This window comes from Drosophila kikkawai, chromosome 3R (genome assembly GCF_030179895.1).
Source record: "Drosophila kikkawai strain 14028-0561.14 chromosome 3R, DkikHiC1v2, whole genome shotgun sequence".
NCBI lineage: Eukaryota > Metazoa > Arthropoda > Insecta > Diptera > Drosophilidae > Drosophila > Drosophila kikkawai.
Window position 1 is genome coordinate 36,347,667 of NC_091731.1, and position 22,996 is coordinate 36,370,662.

The 22,996-nt window shown below is 43.4% G+C and overlaps 1 protein-coding gene and 1 long non-coding RNA gene across 21 annotated transcripts in view; one reads left to right on the top strand and one right to left on the bottom strand.

The window, feature by feature from the left end:
- The first annotated feature begins 1,097 nt into the window (after nucleotides 1–1,097).
- The window catches only part of scrib (scribble planar cell polarity protein), a 62,332-nt gene continuing 40,433 nt past the window's right edge, over nucleotides 1,098–22,996 (top strand). For 19 of the 20 annotated variants that reach the window (XM_070286443.1, XM_070286444.1, XM_070286437.1 and 16 more), the window contains exons 1-5: nucleotides 1,098–1,345; nucleotides 2,135–2,528; nucleotides 9,557–9,674; nucleotides 21,076–21,658; nucleotides 21,808–22,226. In XM_070286443.1, coding sequence (XP_070142544.1) covers nucleotides 2,367–2,528; nucleotides 9,557–9,674; nucleotides 21,076–21,658; nucleotides 21,808–22,226 — 1,282 coding nt within the window. In that variant the 5' untranslated portion in view covers nucleotides 1,098–1,345; nucleotides 2,135–2,366. Of the gene's footprint in view, nucleotides 1,356–2,134; nucleotides 2,529–9,556; nucleotides 9,675–21,075; nucleotides 21,659–21,807; nucleotides 22,227–22,996 lie in introns of all 20 variants that reach the window. The other variant, XM_070286438.1, reaches the window with a different exon arrangement.
- Nucleotides 16,447–17,958, bottom strand: LOC138928964 (uncharacterized). Its single transcript, XR_011445372.1, has 2 exons — nucleotides 17,645–17,958; nucleotides 16,447–17,588 (listed from the first exon to the last, which is right to left on the bottom strand). It is a non-coding gene; the product is annotated as an uncharacterized lncRNA (long non-coding RNA).

The window sequence follows — 22,996 nt, forward strand, 5'->3', positions numbered from 1 at the left end:
AAGAAAATAAGCTGCAGGGACAACCACAAACGGCCGGAAAGTTGCACTGGCTGGTTTACTATTTTTCTTTTGTGGATTGTCTACTCTCTGGAAATAAAATTTAGAAAGTTTAAAATAAAATTCCTGGAAATTAAAAAAAAATGTATAGTATACTATACTAAATTTAGTAAGTCTAACTTTTAAACAAATTAAATTAAAATTTGTAAGCCGATTTATATCATGATAGTATTTAGCTTAAAAGCCCCTAAACTTTCCCTCTAATCATTACTTTCCCCCTATACATTACGTATACGTAATATATACGTATACGTAACGTATAAATGTAATCAAAACAATTTGGAAGCCCATGCTAATCAGGACACTTAATCTTATTAATAATAATATAATAAAAAATAGAATAAATAAATAAAATAATTAAAGGCTTGATTTAAAAATAAAATTAACAGGGACAGCAAATGCTTCATTATTAGTCTTTTAAATTTATTGTGTCATATTTATTTGTGATTGAGAAAATTATATGGATGCATAAAATAGGATTTTTAATTTATTATCTTTTTTTTTAGCACATATCTTTATTAAAATAAATCAAAAATGTCCGAAGGTGCGTTAAATTTGGTTTGACAGAATAATAATAATAACAATAAAATTGTTTTATATTTAATTAAATTGACAATCTGACACATTATTAAAATTAATTTTGTGTATGGCACAAAATATTAAAAATTAATTTAATAATAGTAAAATGACAAGTAATTGCTGTTGCTGATAATTTAAATTTTGAAGAAATGAGACAAAAACTAAAATTTGTCAGAAAATGTACGTTTTTTTTCAGTGTAGGTGAATAAAACACAAGTGCTACCAGACTTAGCGACCAACATTGCCAGATAGTCCGTTTAGGAGCGATGAAAAGTACCAGACCGCGCGCAGTAATGTCATTTTGACGATCTGGTACTTTTGGTCCGATCTACCAGCGTTGCCAGATTTTTCGGGTCGCTTTTTAGCGTTTTAGTATGCCCAGATGCCGCGAATGCGGAAATAGCGAGCCTTGTCTAGCTTTGAGATATTTAAGGTGTCCGGCATCTGGTCACACCAAAAAGAAAAATAAAATCGAACGGTGTTGTTGTGTCGCGGGCGGATGAAAAAAAAAACTGAAACAACGGCGTTTGCGGCCACGCTCGTGTTTATCCTGTTTTAGAGAATATTAAAACAAATCGCCTGTTTTTCCCGTTTTCGTGAATTAAAAACGGCTGCGTGGGCGTGTGTGTGTGTCGTTCGTGTCCGTGTGATATATTCCGGGGCTCCTTTAGCCTTATACAGTAAATACTCGGTTACGCGCCCTGCACTTGTAAGTTAAGGTGTGCGAAAAACGCGATAAATGCGAAAATGGGCGAAGAGGCAACTAACTAGCAAAAACGCAATATCTCCTTCTCCCTCTGCCCTTCGCCCGACTCGCTCGCTCCCTTTCGCTGCTTGGCTTACTGCCATTGTTGTTGTAGATTTTTTGCCGCCTATGACCAGCGTTTTGTTGTTGCGCAGCATGCAGGAGCGTGCGTGTGTGTGTGTAAATTCCAAAACATACGCCGCCTCGCACAGTGGTTAAAAATGGGGAATATCAGCCAAAAGCATTTCCAATTCCAAGGCCCGGCTTGGTGTGCGTGTGTCTGTTTGGGTGTGTCGCGTTAATAATAATTTTCCGCTTTTGTGCCGCTTAAGTTTCTTTCACCAATTCCTCCATTCTAGACCCCTTCGCTTAACGTTTTCAAGTGTGCGTGTGTGTGTGTGTGTGGAAAAGGAAAGGAAGCAACAAATGCGTCGCGTTGCCAACTAACTACGTGATGAAATGCGTTTTATGGCATTCCAGCCAATTGACAATTAGAATTGATTATTATTCATTATTTCGCTTATTAACAGCACACGCACACAGGCACATTCCTGTTTTTTTTATCAAGAGAGAGAGAGAGCGAGCGAGTGCTTCAACTCTCTTTCTCTCTCGCGCGCGCTCAAACAAACTCCACAACAACAAAGCAATTGGCAAGGCCAGGCAGAGGCCTACGTTTTTGCGCAACGTAAGGCCGCCACGTAATGCGTAAACACTCGAAATTAATCAAGAAAAAATCACAAAATGAAATTGCAGTGAAAATGTGGGCGAAACGTGTGCGATAAGCGAGGCCCGTGAAAAGTGTCTGGCAATGTTCCTCAGTGTCGGTGATTCGAGCCAAGTTTAAGGACAACAACTGCTACAAATACGAAATAAAGGCGGCAGAAGCCCCTGCGACACCCCTTTTTGACCCCCCCGAACAACAAAAACAAGCAAGACGACGTCCAAGAAGAAGCAACAGCAGCCGCCGCGGCCGAAGACGAGCAGCATGTTCAAGTGCATTCCCATCTTCAAGGGCTGCAACCGGCAGGTGGAGTTCGTGGACAAGCGTCACTGCTCCCTCCCCCAGGTGCCCGAGGAGATCCTGCGCTATTCGCGCACGCTGGAGGAGCTCTTCCTGGACGCCAACCACATTCGCGACTTGCCCAAGGTGAGTGGAATATAGACGCCAAAATATTGATTCTCAGTTGGAAAGCTACTTAATCGGACAAATTATTGGTTCTTTATGCCTATTAGTTTCTATAGTTAGCTAGCAAAATTATGGTAATTTTACAAATATTTATACTCAAGAAAGAGTGTGTGAGTCTCGTTTAAAAGGCAGTTGTTCCAGCTTTAAGTATTTCCTCTCGGAAAAGTTCGACTTTAGGAACTTCGACTGTATACCGCGGCCCGGGAAAATCAACCTGAGCTGAATGAATCTTCTCGCTGGGACGGTCTGGGCTGGGCTGGGTGCTAGCCTGCAAATGTCATAGTTCAAAGTGTGTGGGAAATTGAATAAATTCGGCAAGTCAGGCTCAGTTGGGGTGAGAATTTAGTGGGTGGATGGTAAATGAAAATTAAATATTAATAGATGCGGTGTTTATGTTGGGAAAATAAGAATATCAGGCTTGGTACAAAATGAAATTAAGGAAAAACAATTGAATTTATAAATTTGATATGAAAAAATCAAGTAAAATATATTAAATAACACATTAAGAGGCAAATTTAAGCTAAAACAAAGATGTCTCTGTTTGCAATCCCCTCAATATAGATATGTTTTCAAGAAAGAAATGCCTATAGACTGCTGGGCATTCCAATATGGATTGTTTGATCTGCTCAAACCCCTTGGTTATCTGCTACAACTCTGAACTGAACGGCCTTGTCTGGCGATGATAGCTTTATGTTTGCAAACTTGTCCCACCGCCGCGGCGGTGATGGTCCTAAGCTCAAGGGGTTGATGGCTGGGCACGTAATTTGCATCCCCGGGTGCGTTGACCCCGCCCAGGGCCAGTCCTTCTTCTCGCAACCTCAAACTCAGCCTTATCCTTCCCTGAATGGCCGCACTCAGGGCCATTCTCCTTTGGTCAGTCAGCTAGCCAGCTATCTGCTGGAGCATTGCCATTTACCAAGACAACAATTACGACAAAAGAGGTTCCCCGGCCGGGCGGAAGTCTTTAATTAATGCGGGGAAATGGGGGGAAAAGCCGCTTCGCAGTGGGCTGCGCTGGGCCGAGTTAACTCTGGCCGGGGTTCTTTGACAGTGCAGCCACAATGGAGAGAGAGTACATGCATAATTGAATCTGCAATTACGCAACGCGGGTCGGCGGGACAGGCAGGCAGGCAGATCAAAGGCTCCGGCATGTGCAGCATTCTAATTAGTGGCCAAGTGCCCCGATAATAGCCACAAATTGGGTGTGGCTTCCATTGGCCACAGCTCACTCTCGCGCCTCTCCGGATTATTTCGATTGGGATGTGAATAATTCTGGTTATTTATTTGGCTGTGCCAGCCAGCGGTCTTCCTCAACGCCGGCAGCTGGTAAATAAACAACAAGTAAACAAGCATAAACACTGGCTCGTTGACATAGCAACAAGTGGTGGGTGGTAGCGGCAGTATCTTGTTGCAGAATTGCAATTCATTTGCGGTCAGCCAGTAACTCCTTGCCCTTCCGTCTGTCATGCACTTGGTCAGTTTTCATTAGGCCTCCAACGGGTCTTCCTGCAGCTTCCCTCCCGTTTCCTCTTCGATCCACCGCAGTCACTAATGAACTTCTAATGCAAATGCAGACCCAGCATTTATTGGAGCAGCGTTCAGCGGCCACATGTTGCTTTCCCGCGGCAAACAGCCGGAGTAGAGCAACCACAATGGACGACAAGACTCCCATATAATGATGATGTTCTGAGTTCGGTTGAATGCTAAACGAATGACAGCGGCGGCGGATGTGATTGTTGCTTCAGTTTAGCTTCTGCTGATGGAATGGCGAGCCGTTCTCAACCCTTTTCCTGGATTGTTGAGAGCGGTACACAATTTCCGCGTTGTCATAGCATCGACGAGTTGTGGGGAGAGTGCACACGAAAAAATTTTATAGAATGATTAGAGATTTGCTATAATTTTGATTAAGGAAGTTTAAGCTTTTTAATTTTTACTTTTAAACTCTTTTACTTATTCCCATAAAAACCTTAAAATATATCGAATCTATCTTAATTTTGTATACTGTCCAAAGATTACCATATCAACTTTTATTTGTACAAAACTTAATAATTTTTTAGCGTGTACCGACCTCAATAGACTCGTTACTAACTCAACGACAATCTGTTTCAATCTTATGGCATTTGTTTGCCTTCATCAGGAGGAGTTGGCAATTGAATGGGAAAATGCTGCCTTAAATTCTGCATTTTCCGCAATTATTTAAAGGGCCTCTTTAGCTTTGGTATACTCTCCCCCTCGACTAGTAATTTGCATTATGCAACTCCCCGATTAGGGCTCTCCAGCGTTGAGTTATTGGAACCTACCTCAAGGAGACACAATGGACTCAATGCGGCCAGAAAATTGGCTTCTCTCCGCTGGCATGCCACCCACCCACCATTCACAGACCCAACTGGCCCCATTCATTTTGGGCCAATTAGTCACGCTCTGAGATAAGATACCGAGTAATCACCTTATCGCCTGGCATTGCCCCAATGGGCCTGAGGTTCAACCTGCTTACCCGGCCCGGCCAACCTTCCTGTCTTTTCCGACTCTTGCTGTTCTCCTTTCAGGCCCCCGCCGAAACCTGAACCAAAGCAGGTGCCTCTCGGCGTTTGGGGGAGGAAACTGGAACGGGGGCGCTCGTGAAAAACTTAACCGGCAGTCTGGCTATTGAACACACACAAAGACCGAGGCAACAACAACAAGAGCGGAGCGACGGCAATGACATCATTTGGTAGTAATCGCGTACCTGACACAGCGAACTCGACAACAGCTACGAAAACAGCCAGCAAGAATCTAAAATGGCGTCGCACCGCTTTTAGTGAGTTTGGCTAAGTGAGCGCAATAGTCGCCGCACAACTTGGCTCAACACCTGGCTACCCCGAAACGATACCCAACCCTCTTTGATTTGGCAACTTTTTGGTCATCAATATAGCTTGGGCAACTTAAACACTTGGGTCATCCATTTGTTGTGGCTTAAAGAAACTTAAAAATACCGTCAGAACTCAGTAACCCTAAACAAAAATACTTTTATATTAAAATCTGGTATAAGTTTTCCTAAAATCAAACCAGGCTATGATTGGTGAAAGCTTACTATTCATTATCAATTATAAAAGTAGTACACATGTTGATTGCTTCTTTATAAAACACCAATTAAACTACTAAAATGCAAAACTAATTCTTAATTCATTTTCCCAACATAAAGATTATCTTAGGCATTATTTTCCGTTTTTACGAGCTTGCTATATGATTTACGTACATTATAAAACCACAGTTATCATCCTCAAGCCGCGAGTCGAACTGTACTTTACTTGTGGAATTTTTCATTCGATTTGTTTTGAGTTTTTCATTTCGTTTTCGTTACACTAAGCCACGCTCGTCTCTCGCATTCCCCATCGCTTATTTTGTTGGATTCTATCCACTAGCTGGGAGCTTGTGGGAAACCGGTTTGCCTATAAATAAATAAATGTTTTCCACTTAATTGTTTCTGAAGGCTTTTGTATCAAACATTACCTGGAAGCTGAAGCTGCTCTCAGTTTGTTTGCAGCTGTTTTAAATGTTATTTACCCAAAGTGCATTTCTCCCATTTCGCTGAGATTCGCTGTGGATGCTGGAGCTTTAGATATATGGCGCCTGATATGGCAACGGCGTTGCAATTTCTGTATTTGCATCTGAAAGATACTACATTTTCCGAAGCAGCTGTTTGGGAAACGAGGTACGAATGGTTTTAAGTGCTTTTCCGCTGACTACCACTTGGCTGTTTTTTTTTTTTTTTGTTATCCGGTGGCTGGCTGCATCGTCTGCAGGCTGCCATAAAGAAAGTTGTTGGCATGACAAATGCATAAAGGCACACACAGATACAGATACTCAGATAGTTGGCCTGCGATGGTAAATGGAAAAATGAAGATGTACAGATTGGACCAGGCGCCCAGATTTAGCGAGGCAGTAGATGCGATTCCTTCCTCTGGCGGATGCCACTGGAGAAGCTCGTGTCTTGTTTGTTTGACGATTACACATATTTGTATATTTTTTGACTCCTCTGTTGCAAGCTGCACTCGAAGAAAAGTGGAGTGTGAAGAGTGTCAATAGAACATGGCACGAAAAGCCTTTGAGTTGGAGAGAAACATGTGAGTTTCCTGGGCAAGATTGAGTTCCTTTCCCCCTCCTGGTCTTTCCCTAAATATTCCCCTAAAATTATTTAAACTTGATGTTCTTTTCCATTTCTTTGAGTGCATCTGTGTATCTGTATCTTCAGTGCGGCGTGAAATACTAAACGTAGTCGGAGTCTTCAGTTCCAGCTCTGCACATAATTGCTGCTGTCTGTCTGTCTGTGTTGTCGGTTGGTTTGTAGCCCGGTTGGCTGTTCTAGCTCAGCTGGTTTACGTGGCCGTGGCTGTAGATGCGTTCGCAGAGATACTCGCAGCCGAAATGTATCTAGAACCCGTTTCGGGCCGAGTGCGATGCTTGCTGGGCGCCTAGTCATTTGCAACATGCACACACCACTCGCGAGTGCGGTTATGTCTGTACATGCGTGTGCTGCCCCGCTGTGTGAGTGAGCCAGATACATCACCGGCGGACTCGGGGGGCACTCGGATGCGGACTCGGACTCGGATTCGGATTCAAAAACAGATTACACTTGCAGATACACTGGGGCACACACATTAAAACATTGCTGGCGGGCAGCGAAGCGCACCCGGGTCATGGCTCAGTTCGCACTCCCCTCGAATTGCATTATATTCTGGCCATCAGGAATTTGGCCGACCCATCAGGCAGGCTCCATTAGTATGGCTTTTAGGCAGCACAAATTGGTTTTCCGACCGACCAGGCCTGGACCTGGGCCTCTTGACAAAGGCAAATTGAATTGTTTTTGTTAGAGGTTTACGGGCATAACAGATAAAGTAACTATGCTTAAAATCGAATTATGCACATGCAGCTCATACAGTGTTGTGTCGCTCGTCGTCGCTCGGTGATGCAACCGATGCGAACGAACAGCCGTCGTTGGCCGGGCCAAAAGCCGGCTACTGCCACTTGCTGGGCGCCTGCTTCGACTAGATACAATAGTAAAAGTGTGCTGGCTGAGTGAGTGAGTCTATCCCGGGGCGTGTGTGTATGTGCACTCGAGTGGCAGACAAACTGGTAGTACTCGGTGCTCCGTGTACTCATGGCTATAAGCCGGCCGGTCTGCCGGCCGGTAATTTATGGCCATGCAAGGAGAGTGACGGGCAAAGACATGTACATGTACGTGCGCACTCACACAACCCAGCTGCGGAGCTGCAGCGTGGGTTGTTTGGGCCAAGAAGGGGGACGGTGGTTTGGGTGTCTTTTGTGCCAGCACTTGGCGAAAAGTTTGCAATTCGCATTCATTTTTATTGTCGTCATGCCTTGTCCTCGTTTTGTTTCTCCGCTTTTGTTGCACTCTCGGCCAGTCCACCTCCGCCCGCTGCTACCTTCTGGCCCACTGTGGTGGCCGCCCTCTTTGGGCCATTTTCATATGCAAGCTTCGTTTGTTTTTTGTTCTTCTTTTTTCGGACGGCGCTGCTGTCTTCCTGCATTTTTTTGCGCCTGCCTTTGTCGCTGACAGTTGCAACTTTTTGACGCATGATTTGTTGAAAGGCTTTTCGCTTTTTCTGTTTGCATAAATAGGAAAAAGAACATGGCCATTGTAGGTGGCCAAAAGCAGCAAAAGCAATGCAGCTGACACTAATGGAGTCTAAGCCGCTTTGTCTTTAAAGAGCCCCTTGTTCATTATACAAACCAATGGTTTTTCTGACATTGACTTTCCCAGAAACTTGCACTGAGGAAAATCTTAGTTTAATGAGTTTTTTTCAGGTAAAAACATTATATTTTACAAAAAGTTATTTGTCATTTATCTTATTTTCCGAGAGAACGAAACAAAAACATTCTTTCTCTGAGAAATGTGTAATCAAAAGGAATATGTAAGGCTTTGTTGATTTTTCCACAAAATTCATTTAAGATTACAAGTATGTGTACTTAATACAGTATTTTAATATTGATAAAGTCGTCATAAATGGATTATTTAATATATTTTGTTAACTAAATTAAAATTTAAAAGTTCTGTAAATCATTTTTATGTGATATCTTGTGTCCCCGAATTCACATGGATTTATGGGCTGCCCTTCCTTAAATTCCTTTCGATTTGTAAGTCCGAAAATGCTCTGAGCTGGTGGATGGCAGGCCTTGTCCGAGGTGCGGAATTCGCTTGTTCAGAGTGCCCCAAAAAACTGGGTCAACAACTCCCAGTACTTGGCCCGGCACTTCTATTGTCATGTGGGACAAACAAAGAGCACAACAAAAAATAGAAAGAATTTAATAAACTTTACGGCCACAACTACGAATTATTTTCATTATTCTGGTGGCGGCGACGGCCGCTGCCGTTGCTCTTTTTTCTTTTTGTTGGGCTTGGGTCGCCCCAAGAAAGAACCAAGAACAACAATGGCCGATAAAAATCGCGGTGGCAGAACCGAAAGCAGCGTCGTCGACTGGGGCTGTTAACCTTGAGGTCTATGACTCAGCGAGTCGGTAACTTTCTTTCCAAGATGAGTACTCCACATTGCAGGAAGGTCAGATGGAGTGCGGGTACGGGTATGAGTTGGGATGCGGGCACAGGTCTAGGCATAGGTACTCCTAGGCACCCTTCACTTTGGAAAGTCCGTGGAGCGCCAACATAATTTATTTCGAAATTCGAATCGAAGTCGTGATTTTCATAAATGAATTGTTGGCGACATGTCTCCACTGTCTGGGGCGAAAGGAAAGCTGGACCGAAAAGGAGGAGGGAACCCTGGGTAATTCTAATGGTAAACTGACTGGTGGTGGACGGGTCACGGCTCTAACAAATGACAACCTCTGGGAGATTTATGACCACGAACGGAACAACGAACGAACAGAGCGATTCCAAGCAAACCTAACTGAGATGCAATGCCTTTTGTCTTGAAAGGCTTCCGAGAGTCGTGCTGAGGTCTAAATCTTGTTTCTTCTCTCTTCCGTGCTTGCAGAATTTCTTCAGATTGCATCGCCTGAGAAAGCTGGGCCTGAGTGACAATGAAATTGGCCGCCTGCCGCCGGATATACAAAACTTTGAAAATCTCGTCGAGCTCGATGTTTCACGCAATGGTAAGTTCAAATCCAAATGCAAATCCGATTACTTGTAGGAAAATATACCCCAATGAACATGCAACAAGTGGCTAACTCTAAATGGCAAGGCACCGTGGATGTTGCTGTTTCGAATTTCGATTTTGGCTTTAGTCGGACAGCACGTGTCCGTTGATTGCCGTGATTGAATGACAGAGTGATTGAGGGTGGCGGCAGCAGCACCATTGTGGTCTCGATATCCATCTGGGGATGCCACACGCAATGCAGCTGATGTGGCAACAATTGCATATAATAATTGCATCTATGTCAGTGATTGAACGGGGTATCTGTGGTGTCTGTGTGTAGCTGCGGTTGGGTTTGATGAGCCTGCGACTGAATCAGCATATCGGATGACGCACCAAGCTTTCTCCCTCAGCGTGGGTTGATCAACCTAATTACAGAAAATGTCGAGCTGTCATCCGTAGTGGTTATTGAGTTATTACTAATTGTTGTATTGTTTGTTTGCTGAATGCAGTACTTGCAATCTGATGGAAATTGATGATAATTATCAGTATCATGGCTATGAAAATGTATGTTTGACTGAGCAAGAGCTTAAACCAGAACAAAAGCAAAATACAGGTTGCTCAGGGACACCTCTCACGAGGTCTGCTCTAAACTATTTCTCTTGGTATCAAGAATTTTAATTATATAAACTTAAATTTCCTTTTAAAAAGTTCAAAATGATTATAAAAATCTTAGACATTCACTGAACCCCTATTCGTTGAAGCTTTCTTTTGTGTAATTTTTCCATTAAAGTCTTCTTTCCGTTCTTTTATCGTTTAAATTGCTCTGTATTACAGACCTTCAACGACTCTAAACTCAATTTAAGTGCAAACAATTGCATTGTCTTATCTCCACAGTGCATGCAACATCCGTATTACGCTGCTCGTTTCTTGTTGCCCTACACTACAAGTGTTTTCTCAAACAAAGAAGATGCAGCCGAGTTTTTAATAACTTTTTCCAAGCCAAACTTGTGTCATATATATTCAATGCAACCCCCGTTTAAGTATGTATGTGTTTTCCGCTCAAGCAAGCATAAATCCGTAAACAGTAAACAGTAATTGGAGTCAAGTGCACCTCGTCGACGCGATATTGTAATAAATGAAAACGAAATATGTTCTGAAAATAACTTAAATAAGTAAATCAGCTGCAGAGGGGCAACCAACGGCACCCTGCCTTGTTTAATACTCCAACCACTTCACAATAACCATGGCAACCAACTGAATACAACTCGCCGAATTCATTCACAGTCCCCAATGGAATATTATCGACAATGACGTCGTCGAGGCGCTTCCCATTTCCGTTCAAAGGTTTCAATTTCACTAGCTGGCAAAGCGAAATTCAGCAACTTTGCAGCTATTGCATTACCACACAGAAAATAAAATTCAAGTAAATCTTTGCAGACTAAAAAATGAATATATTTCGAAATGATTTTACTGATAGATGATCAAAGCTTTTGTTCTTGAGGTATTAGTGATTGTTAAATACCTTTTTAATGCTTAGTTTTTTTATTTCCAATGAGTATTCCTTAGTTCTTATATATATCTTCAAGTGATTTTTACATATTTTTACCTATAAGATTTTAGTTAAGTTAAAACATATTTTTCCTGTGCACTCATTACCCAATTTGGCTCTGATTTTAATGTGACTGGCGGGTCGTACTACTACAGCTTGGGGTACTTTGCTGATTATGCAGTTTACGGCTGGCGGTTTGCTGTTTATACACATGACCCACAAATGACCAGAGACTCACTGCTTAGGCTTGTATGTGGCCAAGTGAATGGACCTGAAGTGGTTCGCTCAAGCGGCTTGCTGCTGAAATCTGAGCTGGATTTTCCTGGCTCTGGGTGAAAGGCCGCCCACGTTAGTCGCAGCTTAGATTATCCGCCTGGCAGGAATCGGTGATTAATGGCCGTTAAAGAGCGATAAGTCGATCAGCGAAATATTAAAAGATCTCTCTCTTAAAGCGCAGGCTTTCTATTTGAGCTCGCAGCCCTCCTTGGGGAAGGAAAGCCTTTCACATTCGATTGCAGCCGGTGCTCAGTGCATATTTTATTGGTCCACCGGGCACAGGTGTGAGTGTGAGTGTGTGTGCACTGGCGCACCTCTTAAGGTTATTTCCCAAGCACATTTTCTTATTGCCAACCGCGAGAAAATTTCAATTCTCAGCTCGTGGGTGTTGCATAGTTTTCATTTTTCATTCTCCATTTTCCTTTTTCCACTTGTATTTTTTCCGTCTTCTATTTTCCGCTCAAATTAGCCGGCTCGATTTGTATTCGGCTTGTTTGCCTTGCCAGCTGCAGTTGCCACAACAATGGCCATCAGCCATGCCAGCCACAAGTTGAGCAAGTGCAGCGATAACAACCAAAAAAGGGAAGCTGTCCTCGGCATACCGAAGTGGTTATACCCTCGAAGCAATTATATAATATAAATTAAGCGAGGAAATAGTAGTTACTAAGAATCCTAGTCTAAGATAAGTTAACATAAAATTGTGGAAAATACAAGAGAGGACAGAAGTCAAAACTAAAGCTAACAATACCCCTCTTGTAGCAAAGGGTATTGAAAGTTCCGTTTGTAAAACTGCCACAACACTCGCCCGACTGCACTTGACAATAGAATTTTGTACACGACGTGCATTGTCGCCTATATTTGTATTTGTATTTGTATGCATGCGGCGGTTATAATAACAATTCTAATAAAAACATGAATTCCACTGGCACAGTTGGGTGTGTGTGTGGCTAGTGGGTGTACTTGTGTTTGCCTCTGTTGGTGCGTTAATGTGGACACAGCTGCTCTCAAAATAATAGCACTATATTTTGGCTTTTTAAATGAGGAAAGAAAGTAGTTTTTGGGATGCAATTTTAATTGAATTAATAACAGGTTGCTTACAAATAAGGATAAAATATCCATAATAAGAGACATAATAAATGAATAATGATAAATGCACTACCAAAATTATAGAATATTTTAATTTAAATGCTTCAGTTCAATTTGTTCATCATGTTTTATAGATTGCTTTAGATTTGTAGCTAATCGCAATCCCTTTTTTGGTTAATTAATGTACAAAATCAGGCCTTAATTACTCTAATATTAATAACTTATTAAGTGTCTACTTACTGCCTCGTTAAAGTAATCTCCAAATTGATTTGGAGCTTATAATAACTAGTTTAATCTCTTAAATCAAACCCCTTTTAAGTGCTATTAACTCAACCTGCACTGTGTTGCCTCTGTACAGGTGTAATTGTTAGTCGTCGCCAGTTTTGCACGTAAATCATTATGACAAGTTGACCCGCTTGCTAAACGTAAGCCCAAAGGGCACTGCCGGCTTCTCTGCTGGACATTTACACTACATTTTACAGTATTTTTATTTTACTTTTGGTTTTGTCTTTTTTAGCTTACTGCTAATTGTTTGTTTATTTGCTTATTGCGTTTTCTATTTCCATAGCTGCCATCTATTTTTGCTTTTTTTTTGCTTCGACTGCAGTTTCGCCGTTTATAGAGAGCCGCTTCGTGCCGTGTTTTGTTTACTAAATAACAAAATAAAAACAACAAAAAAATTATGTATTTTCAATGCCCCTGACGGCTCGGTTGTTGCAGTTGCCAAGCCGAGTTTATTTGTATAAGTGCGTTGTGTTTTTTGGTTTGCAGCATGCGACAAACAATAGAATTGTGAGAATTTCACTGCTCGAGTCTAATTTTTGGAATGCCAACCCGATTGGATACGCGGTGTGACATGGCTGTGAATAGTTACTGAAATAGAAAGATATAAATTGGAAAAAATACACTATGAAAAATTGTATGTTTACAGCAGAAATTTAAAAATTCAGTTGAGATTAAAAGTAAACTAGTAAGAGGGTTTTTGGTCAAATAATAAACTTAAGTTTCCGATTTATCCAACCTGAAATAATATATAATATAACCGCACTGGGGATTTCATGTAGTTATTCGAGTGGAAGTGCAGATATGGTTGGTGCTAGTGCAATCCACTTTTCATCTTACTGGGAAATGTGTTTCGCCTAAAGCTGATTGAAACTGTTGCTGGGACAAATGCCTGAAAGTCGAGCAGCAATCAACTCAAAACAAACTCAATTAAATGCTATTTGAAAGTCATGCCCTTAGGCCCTGTACGACACTTGTTTCCCCTTCTGCCATTTCCCCCCGAAATGTGTGTCATCTTTGCCTCCTGTAATGTTTTTGTTTTCGTTGTGTTGCAATCGAGGCGTCAACTGGGTCAAAGTTAAAGTACACGCGGCCGTTTTGCCCTGCAAAAAACGAATCGCGGCGCCTCCGTTCGAGTGGCGTGCTCATTTCGTTGTTCTTCGGCGCTGGTGGAGACTGCCAGAGGTTCCAAGTCCCCAGGTCCCAAGTGCAGTCGACACAAGCAAGGGCCTAAGTACGGGAAAGTATAAGCCGACAAGGGCCGCCGACAGGGCATCAAAAGAACTTATTACACTTGCAAAAAACTTAATTAAAAAACTAAGAATTTTCAGTTTCTATATTATATTCTGTAAAGGGAATATTCTTAAAAGATGTTAGATTTAAAAATATAATTCTAAAGTACATAAATAAGTTTTTTAATTTATTTTCAAAAGGGTATATTTAAAATTATTTTCAGAAAGGGTTCCATTATCCAAATCTATTCAACTTTTCCTTTCTATCTCTTTGTTATCTATTTAATTAACCTTTTCCTATAAATAAATCAAATTTAGAAACAAGTTCTTAATTTTTTCAACTGCAGACCGAAAGACTTAGTGAAAGAGAAAGATGAGAAGGAGGAAGATGAATCGGGGGCAGCGAGAACAAAGACAAAAATCAAAGAATCCAAGCTTTGTCGTGGTCTCGGAACAGGCCATTAGCGTCCATGACTTTGTAGGAAGTTCTCCGAATGAACAGCAATTGACCAAAGCCAAAGCCACTGCCAAGTGATGAGAACATTTCAATGTACTCTCTGAACAAACAAACAAAACTAAGACTGGCAGACCGGCAGACAGACAGACGCACAGAAAGAATTGTATAATTAATAGCATTAAACAAAAACTAAATCAAAATGTCAGGGGTGGAAAAATCAGCGCAAATTGAAAAATCATTTTATTCTCACGTTGGGCAATTTATATTCAATCTATATATTCCCGATGCTCTGCCCTCTGCTCGATCCCGTCCCTGATTTATTTCGATCTTGTCGGTCGGTCGATCGGTCGGTCTCTCTGGAGCCCCCAATTGACGTCACTCGGACGAGGGTGAGCAATTAAAAACTACTCGGCCAGCAGGCAGGCAGCCATCCAATGAGCTTGTACAAACAACAAATCAAAAGTGAATCCCCTCGACTTGGCAACAGGCAGTTGGCAGAACTCATGTTCGGCGAATTAGAACAACAAACATAATGTGGCAAACAAAACTTGAACTTGCTAGGAATACACAATAATGTACTAATGTGTTCGCCTGGGAAATATTCTACAAAACGTTTGCCAAACAGTGGAAAATATTCTGCGTTAGTTAAGTGAAATGATACGCTTCCTGTTTAAATTTCTGCAGGCAAGTGACGCAGGTGCCCAAGGGCCATGTCCGGATTTTGATTTAATGAGAAACCTCTGGAAAATTGATGGCCTAATAATTGAGTTTGGTGGTGGGGAAACTTTTTCCCAAGCTTAGAATGTCAATTGCAGCTGTGTGGTTTACTCAGTTCCAGTGATTGCTCTTCGGTTGTCGCATCTGTGCTCGTCTTTTCTGGGGCTTAAACTAAACCTGTTGCTCGTTGGCCTAACGACGAGCACTTTGTAGACATTAAATCTGTTATAGGCCGCCTACAATTCAAGAGCTTTGTTTGCTTGCTAATTGAATCTCAATTAAATGTCTTAGTCAAGCAGACTCTCATATATGCGCCTCGTTAAGTTGGCTTTAATGCAGTTTACCCACAGTCACCTGTTGCGCTCCTAAATCGCTGTCATCATCATCATTATAGTCGCATCTCGCTCGCCACAATTAAGAGTCATTTACTTATCACAATCTGGGCACAGCCCTCCACCGGCACAATCTCTCTCCTGCCGTTCTCATCTCATCTAAGCTCAGCTCGGCTCAGTGCAATTCAGGCGGCATCAGCAGCAGCGGCAGCAGCAGATGTGGCAATCATCCCCGGGGGGCACCTGGGAGTGATGTTATCTGGAGATTAAAGAATCTAGCTTGATAATGCATTTAATTTAGATTTTTTCTTTAATTATAATAATTGGAAAAGAGAAGGAACTTCATTTTGTTACCAAGAATTTAGAGGTCTAAAAATTGTCGTTTTGTAGCTAAAACCTATGTAGCTACTTTGCCAGCACTGGTTTGCAGGAGTGGCAGCTGCTTTTAGCCTTGTCTCTGCCACTAAAGGCGGCGCTCAGGTTGAACGAGTGAGAACGCTGGTGGCGGAAAGCCATTTTCCCTGTTGACGCTTGTAACAAACACACTCACCGAGCGTTGTCCACCTCAACACGCTCTGTCTACTTTTTCTGCTCGGCAGGCTCAGGGAAAATGGGCGTGGGTTTTGTGTTGACATGAACAATGGTGCTACATAACTAATATTGTAGACAGAGATACTCTAGCTGGGGATATGGTAAATAATATGAATCAGACGAAGGAAGTGTACCTATTGAAGATGAGGCTCCGATGTTATTGGCCTCAATCTAAACCCTCCCAACCTGTGAAGTCCATTCAGGCTCCACCCTTATACAACCAATGCTCTACATCCCCTTAGGTGCCCAACAAGATATCAAATTAGTTCATTTTCAAAGTCATATAATTGCAGGCTGAGATAATATTGAAAGACATTTTCCTAAATCTAATCCTTAAGCCTAAGTTTACGTTATTTACGTTACGAGACCTCTTATTGAGTCAGTTTGTTTTAGATCCAATGAAAGGAAATAAAATTTAAGATAAGAAAGAACGCTTTTTCCTTTTTTACTTTACATTAAATAGATTAACTTATTAATATTCTTTTGAATCAATTAATTAATTAAGATGTGCAAACTATTTCAGAAGTCTTGGCGAAATTATAAGGATGGGTTCAGTTTTATTTTGTTGTTTTGCGGCTAGGCCGTACTCACGCTTTCTCCATCGACGTCAGCAGGCCTGATGACTGGTGATGTGTAGCTGTATGTGTTTTAAGTTATTTGAGGGACAAAACGATATTATAATTGCCAAATCTCCCAAAAAAAATTGCTAAATTACGACCGAAAAGGTTTATAAGTACGAATTCTTACATCAAAAGCTCCTATATGCAAAATTAATTATATTTTAGACACTATCATTCATGTTTATCCGCTCCTGGAGCAGAGTGTGGGCCGGATCAGCCACCAGCTCTCAATACGGATATGTAATGCTACTTCCGTCGTTCGCGCTGATGAAAATGACACGCACTATGTGCGACAGGGATGGCCGCAATCCCTTGCGTGAGGCGTGAGCGGAACGAGACCAGCCCGCCAAGGTGTGGATGCGGCAGAGCGCACGCGATGTGGCAAAGATGCACGGCGATGTGGCAAAGAACGATGTGGCCACGAAAAAGACACACGGCGATCCAATAGGTGCGCCGAAGAAAAGCACGGTGATCCAATATGTGCACCGTGTGAGGGAACGGCGATCCAATATGCGCGCCGTGTGAGGGAACGGTGACACGTTAGCGAGGCGGTAAAGAAAATCCAAATCGAGGATCACCGCAATCGGCACGTGTATGGCCGCCGAAATGGGAAGCGCAGCCCCACGCTGTGCGTGCGAATGCTCCGATGACACGTGGCGTTGATCCCGCTGAGAAGCCACAGACAATGCCAACGATGAATGCCACAAATGACTGCCACCTCACGTGGTGGGCAATTGCTGGCAAAAACAATGCCGGTCGCTTGGACGACTCTGCCGATACGGCTGACGCTGTTTTGAAAAGGCAAAATTAGCACTCCGGCGATCGATTATTCACACAAGCTTACCAATATACGTTAGAGCACTAAATTTACTTAATATGGGTATGATTCGCTTTAACAAATACTGTCGGATCGACACGATGCTTGCGGATTTAGGATCGACAAAAATTAATCCGAACTCGGGGACGCCTTGTGAGAAAGAGAACGGAAGTGAGGGGATCCAATGTGACCGTGGCTTGCAAAAATCCTGTTCGCGAATTTTTGTGGTCTTTTTTAGGTCCTATCGCATATTAGCGATTTGGCAGGATCGTAACTTTAACAGCCCGGTTGTTTGAAAAATGTGGGCGATAAAACTTATCGAGTTGCCACACTGGCTCGATTCCCACACGCTTAGGGATTTTCTGCCAACAATGGCAGCCATAAAATTGCATGGGGAGATGGCTGGCGGTGACAACAACTGTGGCTACCGGCACACCCCTAGCTCGTGCTCCTGCTTCTGCTCCTGCAGGGCCATCGTATCAGAAGCCTTTTCATCATTTTGGATGCAGGCGGCAATAAGCGAAATGGCAACGTGCCATGGCAACTCATAACGGATGCCGAGTGCAGGGGATTAAAACGTAACCGAGCCATTGAATCGGACGATTCTCTTCCGATCCAAGGCAAATTGAAAGGCTCTTGATGGGGGGGGGGACGGCTTTTCTTTTCCCCCCATTTCCATTTCCCTGCTGCTCCACTCTCGAGCTAGTGAAATATGCATCCTCGACATCATCTTCATTAAGTGCAGCCTGCATTGAGGAAGATGTATGGCGGTGACCTCGATTGCAGACCCCCCCACATTCACCCCTTTTATACATATCTGGCTAGGCCCATCTGCTCTCTGCTTCTTCTCTCCGTCTGGGTCGCCTTGATTTACTGACAAATCATTTCACATTTCACACAAGCGTCAGAGAAGCAGCAGCAGCGTGCTCTTAAAATTTTTCTTCGTTCAATGACATTGAAAAGAATTTTCATATGTGAAAATTTCACCCTCCCTTTCCCCAACTCGGGACACGCCCCCTTGGCGGTGTCGTTGTCGCTGTCGTCTGCTGACGTTTCGCTTGGCTTGCTGTATTTTTGATGCCTTGGCTTCTTGGGGTTTTTTTTTTTGGCACAGTTCTTAATCATTGATCTTGTCTGGTGGCTGTGATATAAAAGCGCTATAAAATGCAAAAGAAACGCTGCCGCATTGTTCCCGATTCATACATCTTTCGGTTATTTTTGGAATCCATATTTCACCTCATAACGACAAAATATGATAAACAAATTAAATACATTTGGAAGTCTTTTTTTTATTCGCCGCGCCTATGTTGCATAATTGCACAAATTGATTACAATTCGCTCGGAGGCCCATTTGGGAGCTTTCCCAACTGTGTTCTGGGCACGCCCGGCATTTCCTCTAATTTCCCGTCTCCAAATGAGTTTCCCAATGGCCCAACTGCCCCAATTTTCCCCAAGGGTGTGTGTGTGTTAGAGGTCAACGAATTGTTTGTCACCGGCGTTCATCTAATGACCGCCAACTGTGCCGCACAGCTGAGCATCTTGTGGTGTGCCGTGCGTGTGTGTGGCCCTGCCATATGTTTCCAATTGCCGCTGTGTTACTACGGGGAAAATGCGAGGCCTGAAGGGGAGGTGGAAAAGCGCCTTGCTGCGTCCATTTGTCTGCAACTGGCGGGATCCAATTTTGAGTGTTTTGCTTGACGGATTGACGGATGTGTGTGGCTGCTGCTGCTTCTGCGGCGGCAAAAGCTTTTAGGCTTCTAATGTTCAAAGAGCTCTATGATATACGAGGATAAGGATCATCCTGATGCATCTTTGGTTTCACCAAATTCAATTTTCTGCAGCTTTATTGAAAATAAAGTGCAGCTTGATGTTTTAGCCACAGTTTTGGGATGTTTATGGGAGTGTTGCTGCTTAGTTCATCTTAACTCGGTATAGTTTCTACCTTCCAATAACGTTTTCAGCTTCTTATTTAATTTTAAAACAAAAGCTTTTGCAAGTTATAGATGTTCAACTGTAGTTTCTATAATTGACCAGCCCATTCAAGGCCATTAACAAGGTCTTCTTTGGCACATAATGCCAGGCAGACACAAAATAAATGTCGGTTGATATGTATTTTTATATAATTTTTTTTTAATTAAAGGCTGCTGCTGCAGCAGCTCTTCGTGTCCGTATGAATGCGGCTGTGGCAATGCAGTTGCAAAATAAATGGCTTATCGGCGACCTGCCACAACTGGTGACATTCCCAGCACAGCAGCAGCAGCAACAGCAGAAAAGCGGGGGTCTATGACTGGCCACATCCGCTGATTGCCCCGAGGCCACAGCCGCTTCCATTGTGTGCCCCACAACTCGAGCATGTCCTGCCTCCGGTTTGCCCGATACCCCAAATATTCCACTTGTTTCCGTGCCACTCAACAAGCCGCCTTACCTACCCTTTACCCTTTGTTTTTATACCCTTTTGCTTGTAGAATATAGGGGTATACTAAACTTAACAGTCGCTAAAGCTCAAGGAATAATAATAATACTTACAAATTGTTGGGGAAAGGAAGTCAAGTTTATCTCAAATTAGTTAATAACCAGGTTTATCAGGCTTATTGATTTTTAACATTTGAAGCTGTTCTAACTGGGTATCTCATAGTCGTGGCACTATAGCTTCTTTCTCTTTGTTGTGGCTGTCGTAGCGAGTTCGCGTTGCGGGTCCCACGTGTCGTATTAGTTGGATTGAATGCACATACACATGGGACAAGTCACCCCGCGTTGACCTGCCCGACGACGATGTTTCGTTTTCCCCGGGGGTGAGTGGGGTGTTTTTTTTTCGCCCCCATGTAACTGGGTCAATTTAAACAGTGTTGTTAAGGATTGAGGCTCTTCCCACCACCGCTACGGCCACCTGTCATATTGCTTTTGCTGGCAGTTTCGTGGTTTTCAGGCGAGGCTCTCGTGGAAAAGCTTTGTGGGCGTGTTGGTAAACACACACAAACACAACCCGGTTTTCCCGGGTCCTTTGCGTGCGCATTTCCGCTTTGGCAGCTCGAAATTTATTCGATCAACAAGTTTCGTTTGTCATTTTACGCTTCGACTCGCTCTATCAGCGAGAAAACAAGATAATAACAAAAGCCAGGGCCAAAATGTACAGAAATGCAAAGACCAACGGCGACTTAATAGTGTCCCATAGATAATTCAGGATATCTGGCGCTTTAAAGCCGATTTTGATAGACCATATGCGGAAATCATCTCTCTCGCTCAGTGAGTGTGGGTCTCATGGATTATTTATAGCGGGTTTATTTATATATTAACGCGACGGCCCACTGGAACAACTCATGCGTGAGCAAGTCAATCAGCCGAGCAGATAGAATTGTGTAACCCGATAACCAACGAGCCTGGCTCACTGAAAATCCCTTATGAACATAATTTCGCAGCAATAATGAGTAAACAATCTGTTTTCTCTCTCTCTTCCGCAGACATACCCGACATTCCCGACGACATCAAGCATCTGCAGAGCTTGCAGGTGGCCGACTTTAGCTCGAACCCGATACCCAAGCTGCCCTCGGGCTTCTCCCAGCTGAAGAACCTGACCGTCCTGGGCCTCAACGACATGTCGCTCACCACATTGCCGGCGGACTTTGGCAGCCTCACGCAGCTCGAGTCTTTGGAGCTGCGCGAGAATCTGCTCAAGCATCTACCGGAGACGATAAGCCAGCTGACGAAGCTGAAGCGCTTGGATTTGGGCGACAACGAGATCGAGGACCTGCCTCCCTATCTGGGCTACCTGCCGGGTTTGCATGAACTCTGGCTGGATCACAACCAGTTGCAGCGTCTGCCGCCGGAGCTGGGACTGCTGACCAAACTGACCTACCTCGATGTGTCCGAGAATCGGCTGGAGGAGCTACCCAGCGAGGTTAGCGGGCTGGTGAGCCTCACGGATCTAGATCTGGCGCAAAATCTGCTAGAAACACTGCCCGATGGCATTGCCAAGTTGAGCAGGCTGACCATCCTGAAGCTGGACCAGAATCGTTTGCAACGGTTGAACGAATCGCTTGGAAAGTGAGTGGCTTATCTTATCTGGGTTAATTTACAATATTTGCAAAAAGCTAAAACTTTACAAAGAACTGATAAGAAAATTCTATTTAAATATCTGGCTGTTTTTTTTTTTAATTTCTCCAATTTATTCAAACTTTCTTCCTCCTCTTTAGCTGCGTGAACATGCAGGAGCTGATACTCACCGAGAATTTCCTGTCCGAGCTGCCGGCCTCCATTGGCCAGATGACCAAGCTAAGCAATCTGAATGTGGATCGCAATGCCCTGGAGTACCTGCCCCTGGAGATTGGCCAGTGTGCCAATCTGGGCGTGCTCAGTCTGCGCGACAACAAGCTGAAGAAGCTGCCCCCAGAGCTGGGCAACTGCACTGTCCTCCATGTGCTCGACGTGAGCGGGAATCAGCTGCTGTATCTGCCCTACTCTCTGGTGAATCTGCAGCTGAAGGCCGTGTGGTTGTCGGAGAATCAGTCGCAGCCGCTGCTCACCTTCCAGCCGGACGTGGATGCGGAGACGGGCGAGCAGGTGCTGTCCTGTTACCTGTTGCCCCAGCAGGAATATCAGCCCATTACACCAGGTGAGTGTGGATGAGTCAGCGGAGTCATTCGGGGGTTTAGCCCAGTGGTTAAAGGTTGCTCCACAGTTGGTGCTGATTGCTCGCTGGGCCGAATTTGGCCAAGTTATGCGGCCTTATCTGCACCTGACATAGATTCCACCAGCCCTCCTCCTCCTCCTACTCCTCCTGCCCCTCCTATCGTTGTGCAATATCTTGAATCTATGCTCGCATTTCCGCGATAAGATAAGCCGCCAAAGTGAGCCAAGTGAGCAAACATCGCCAACAAGCGAGCGGCTATCAGAGTTTTGTTTTCCCTATCTTTGTGGGTGAAAAAATTATACACAAAACTGGCAAGATTTTTCAATTATATATTTCAATGTTCTCCTCCAAGCAAGTTTCCACCTATTAAATGTGACTAAATCTATATTTTGCTTCGGCAAGGGCACTGTTTCCACAATTATGTCATACTGATTTCCATTATTTTCTTTGCATTCTACCACGTCACGCGCTCCTTCGACCATTGCACCCGCCCTTGTCACCCTTCTTTTATATTTTCATTCCCATCAAAGACTATCCACCCATGACGCTTTATAGATCGAGCGAAAAATTCGATTCGACGGAATTCTTCAGTTATCAGCAAAAAGGTTTGCGTTGAGTATTACCTTCTTTGTCAGTATTAATAACAATACACACGCCATCACGCCTTGTACAGCTAAAACAGTCCATATAGTAGAGATGTTCGAGTTCGCAGTTTGTGAAACTATTAGTTCTCGCCGGGACTTGACACTCCC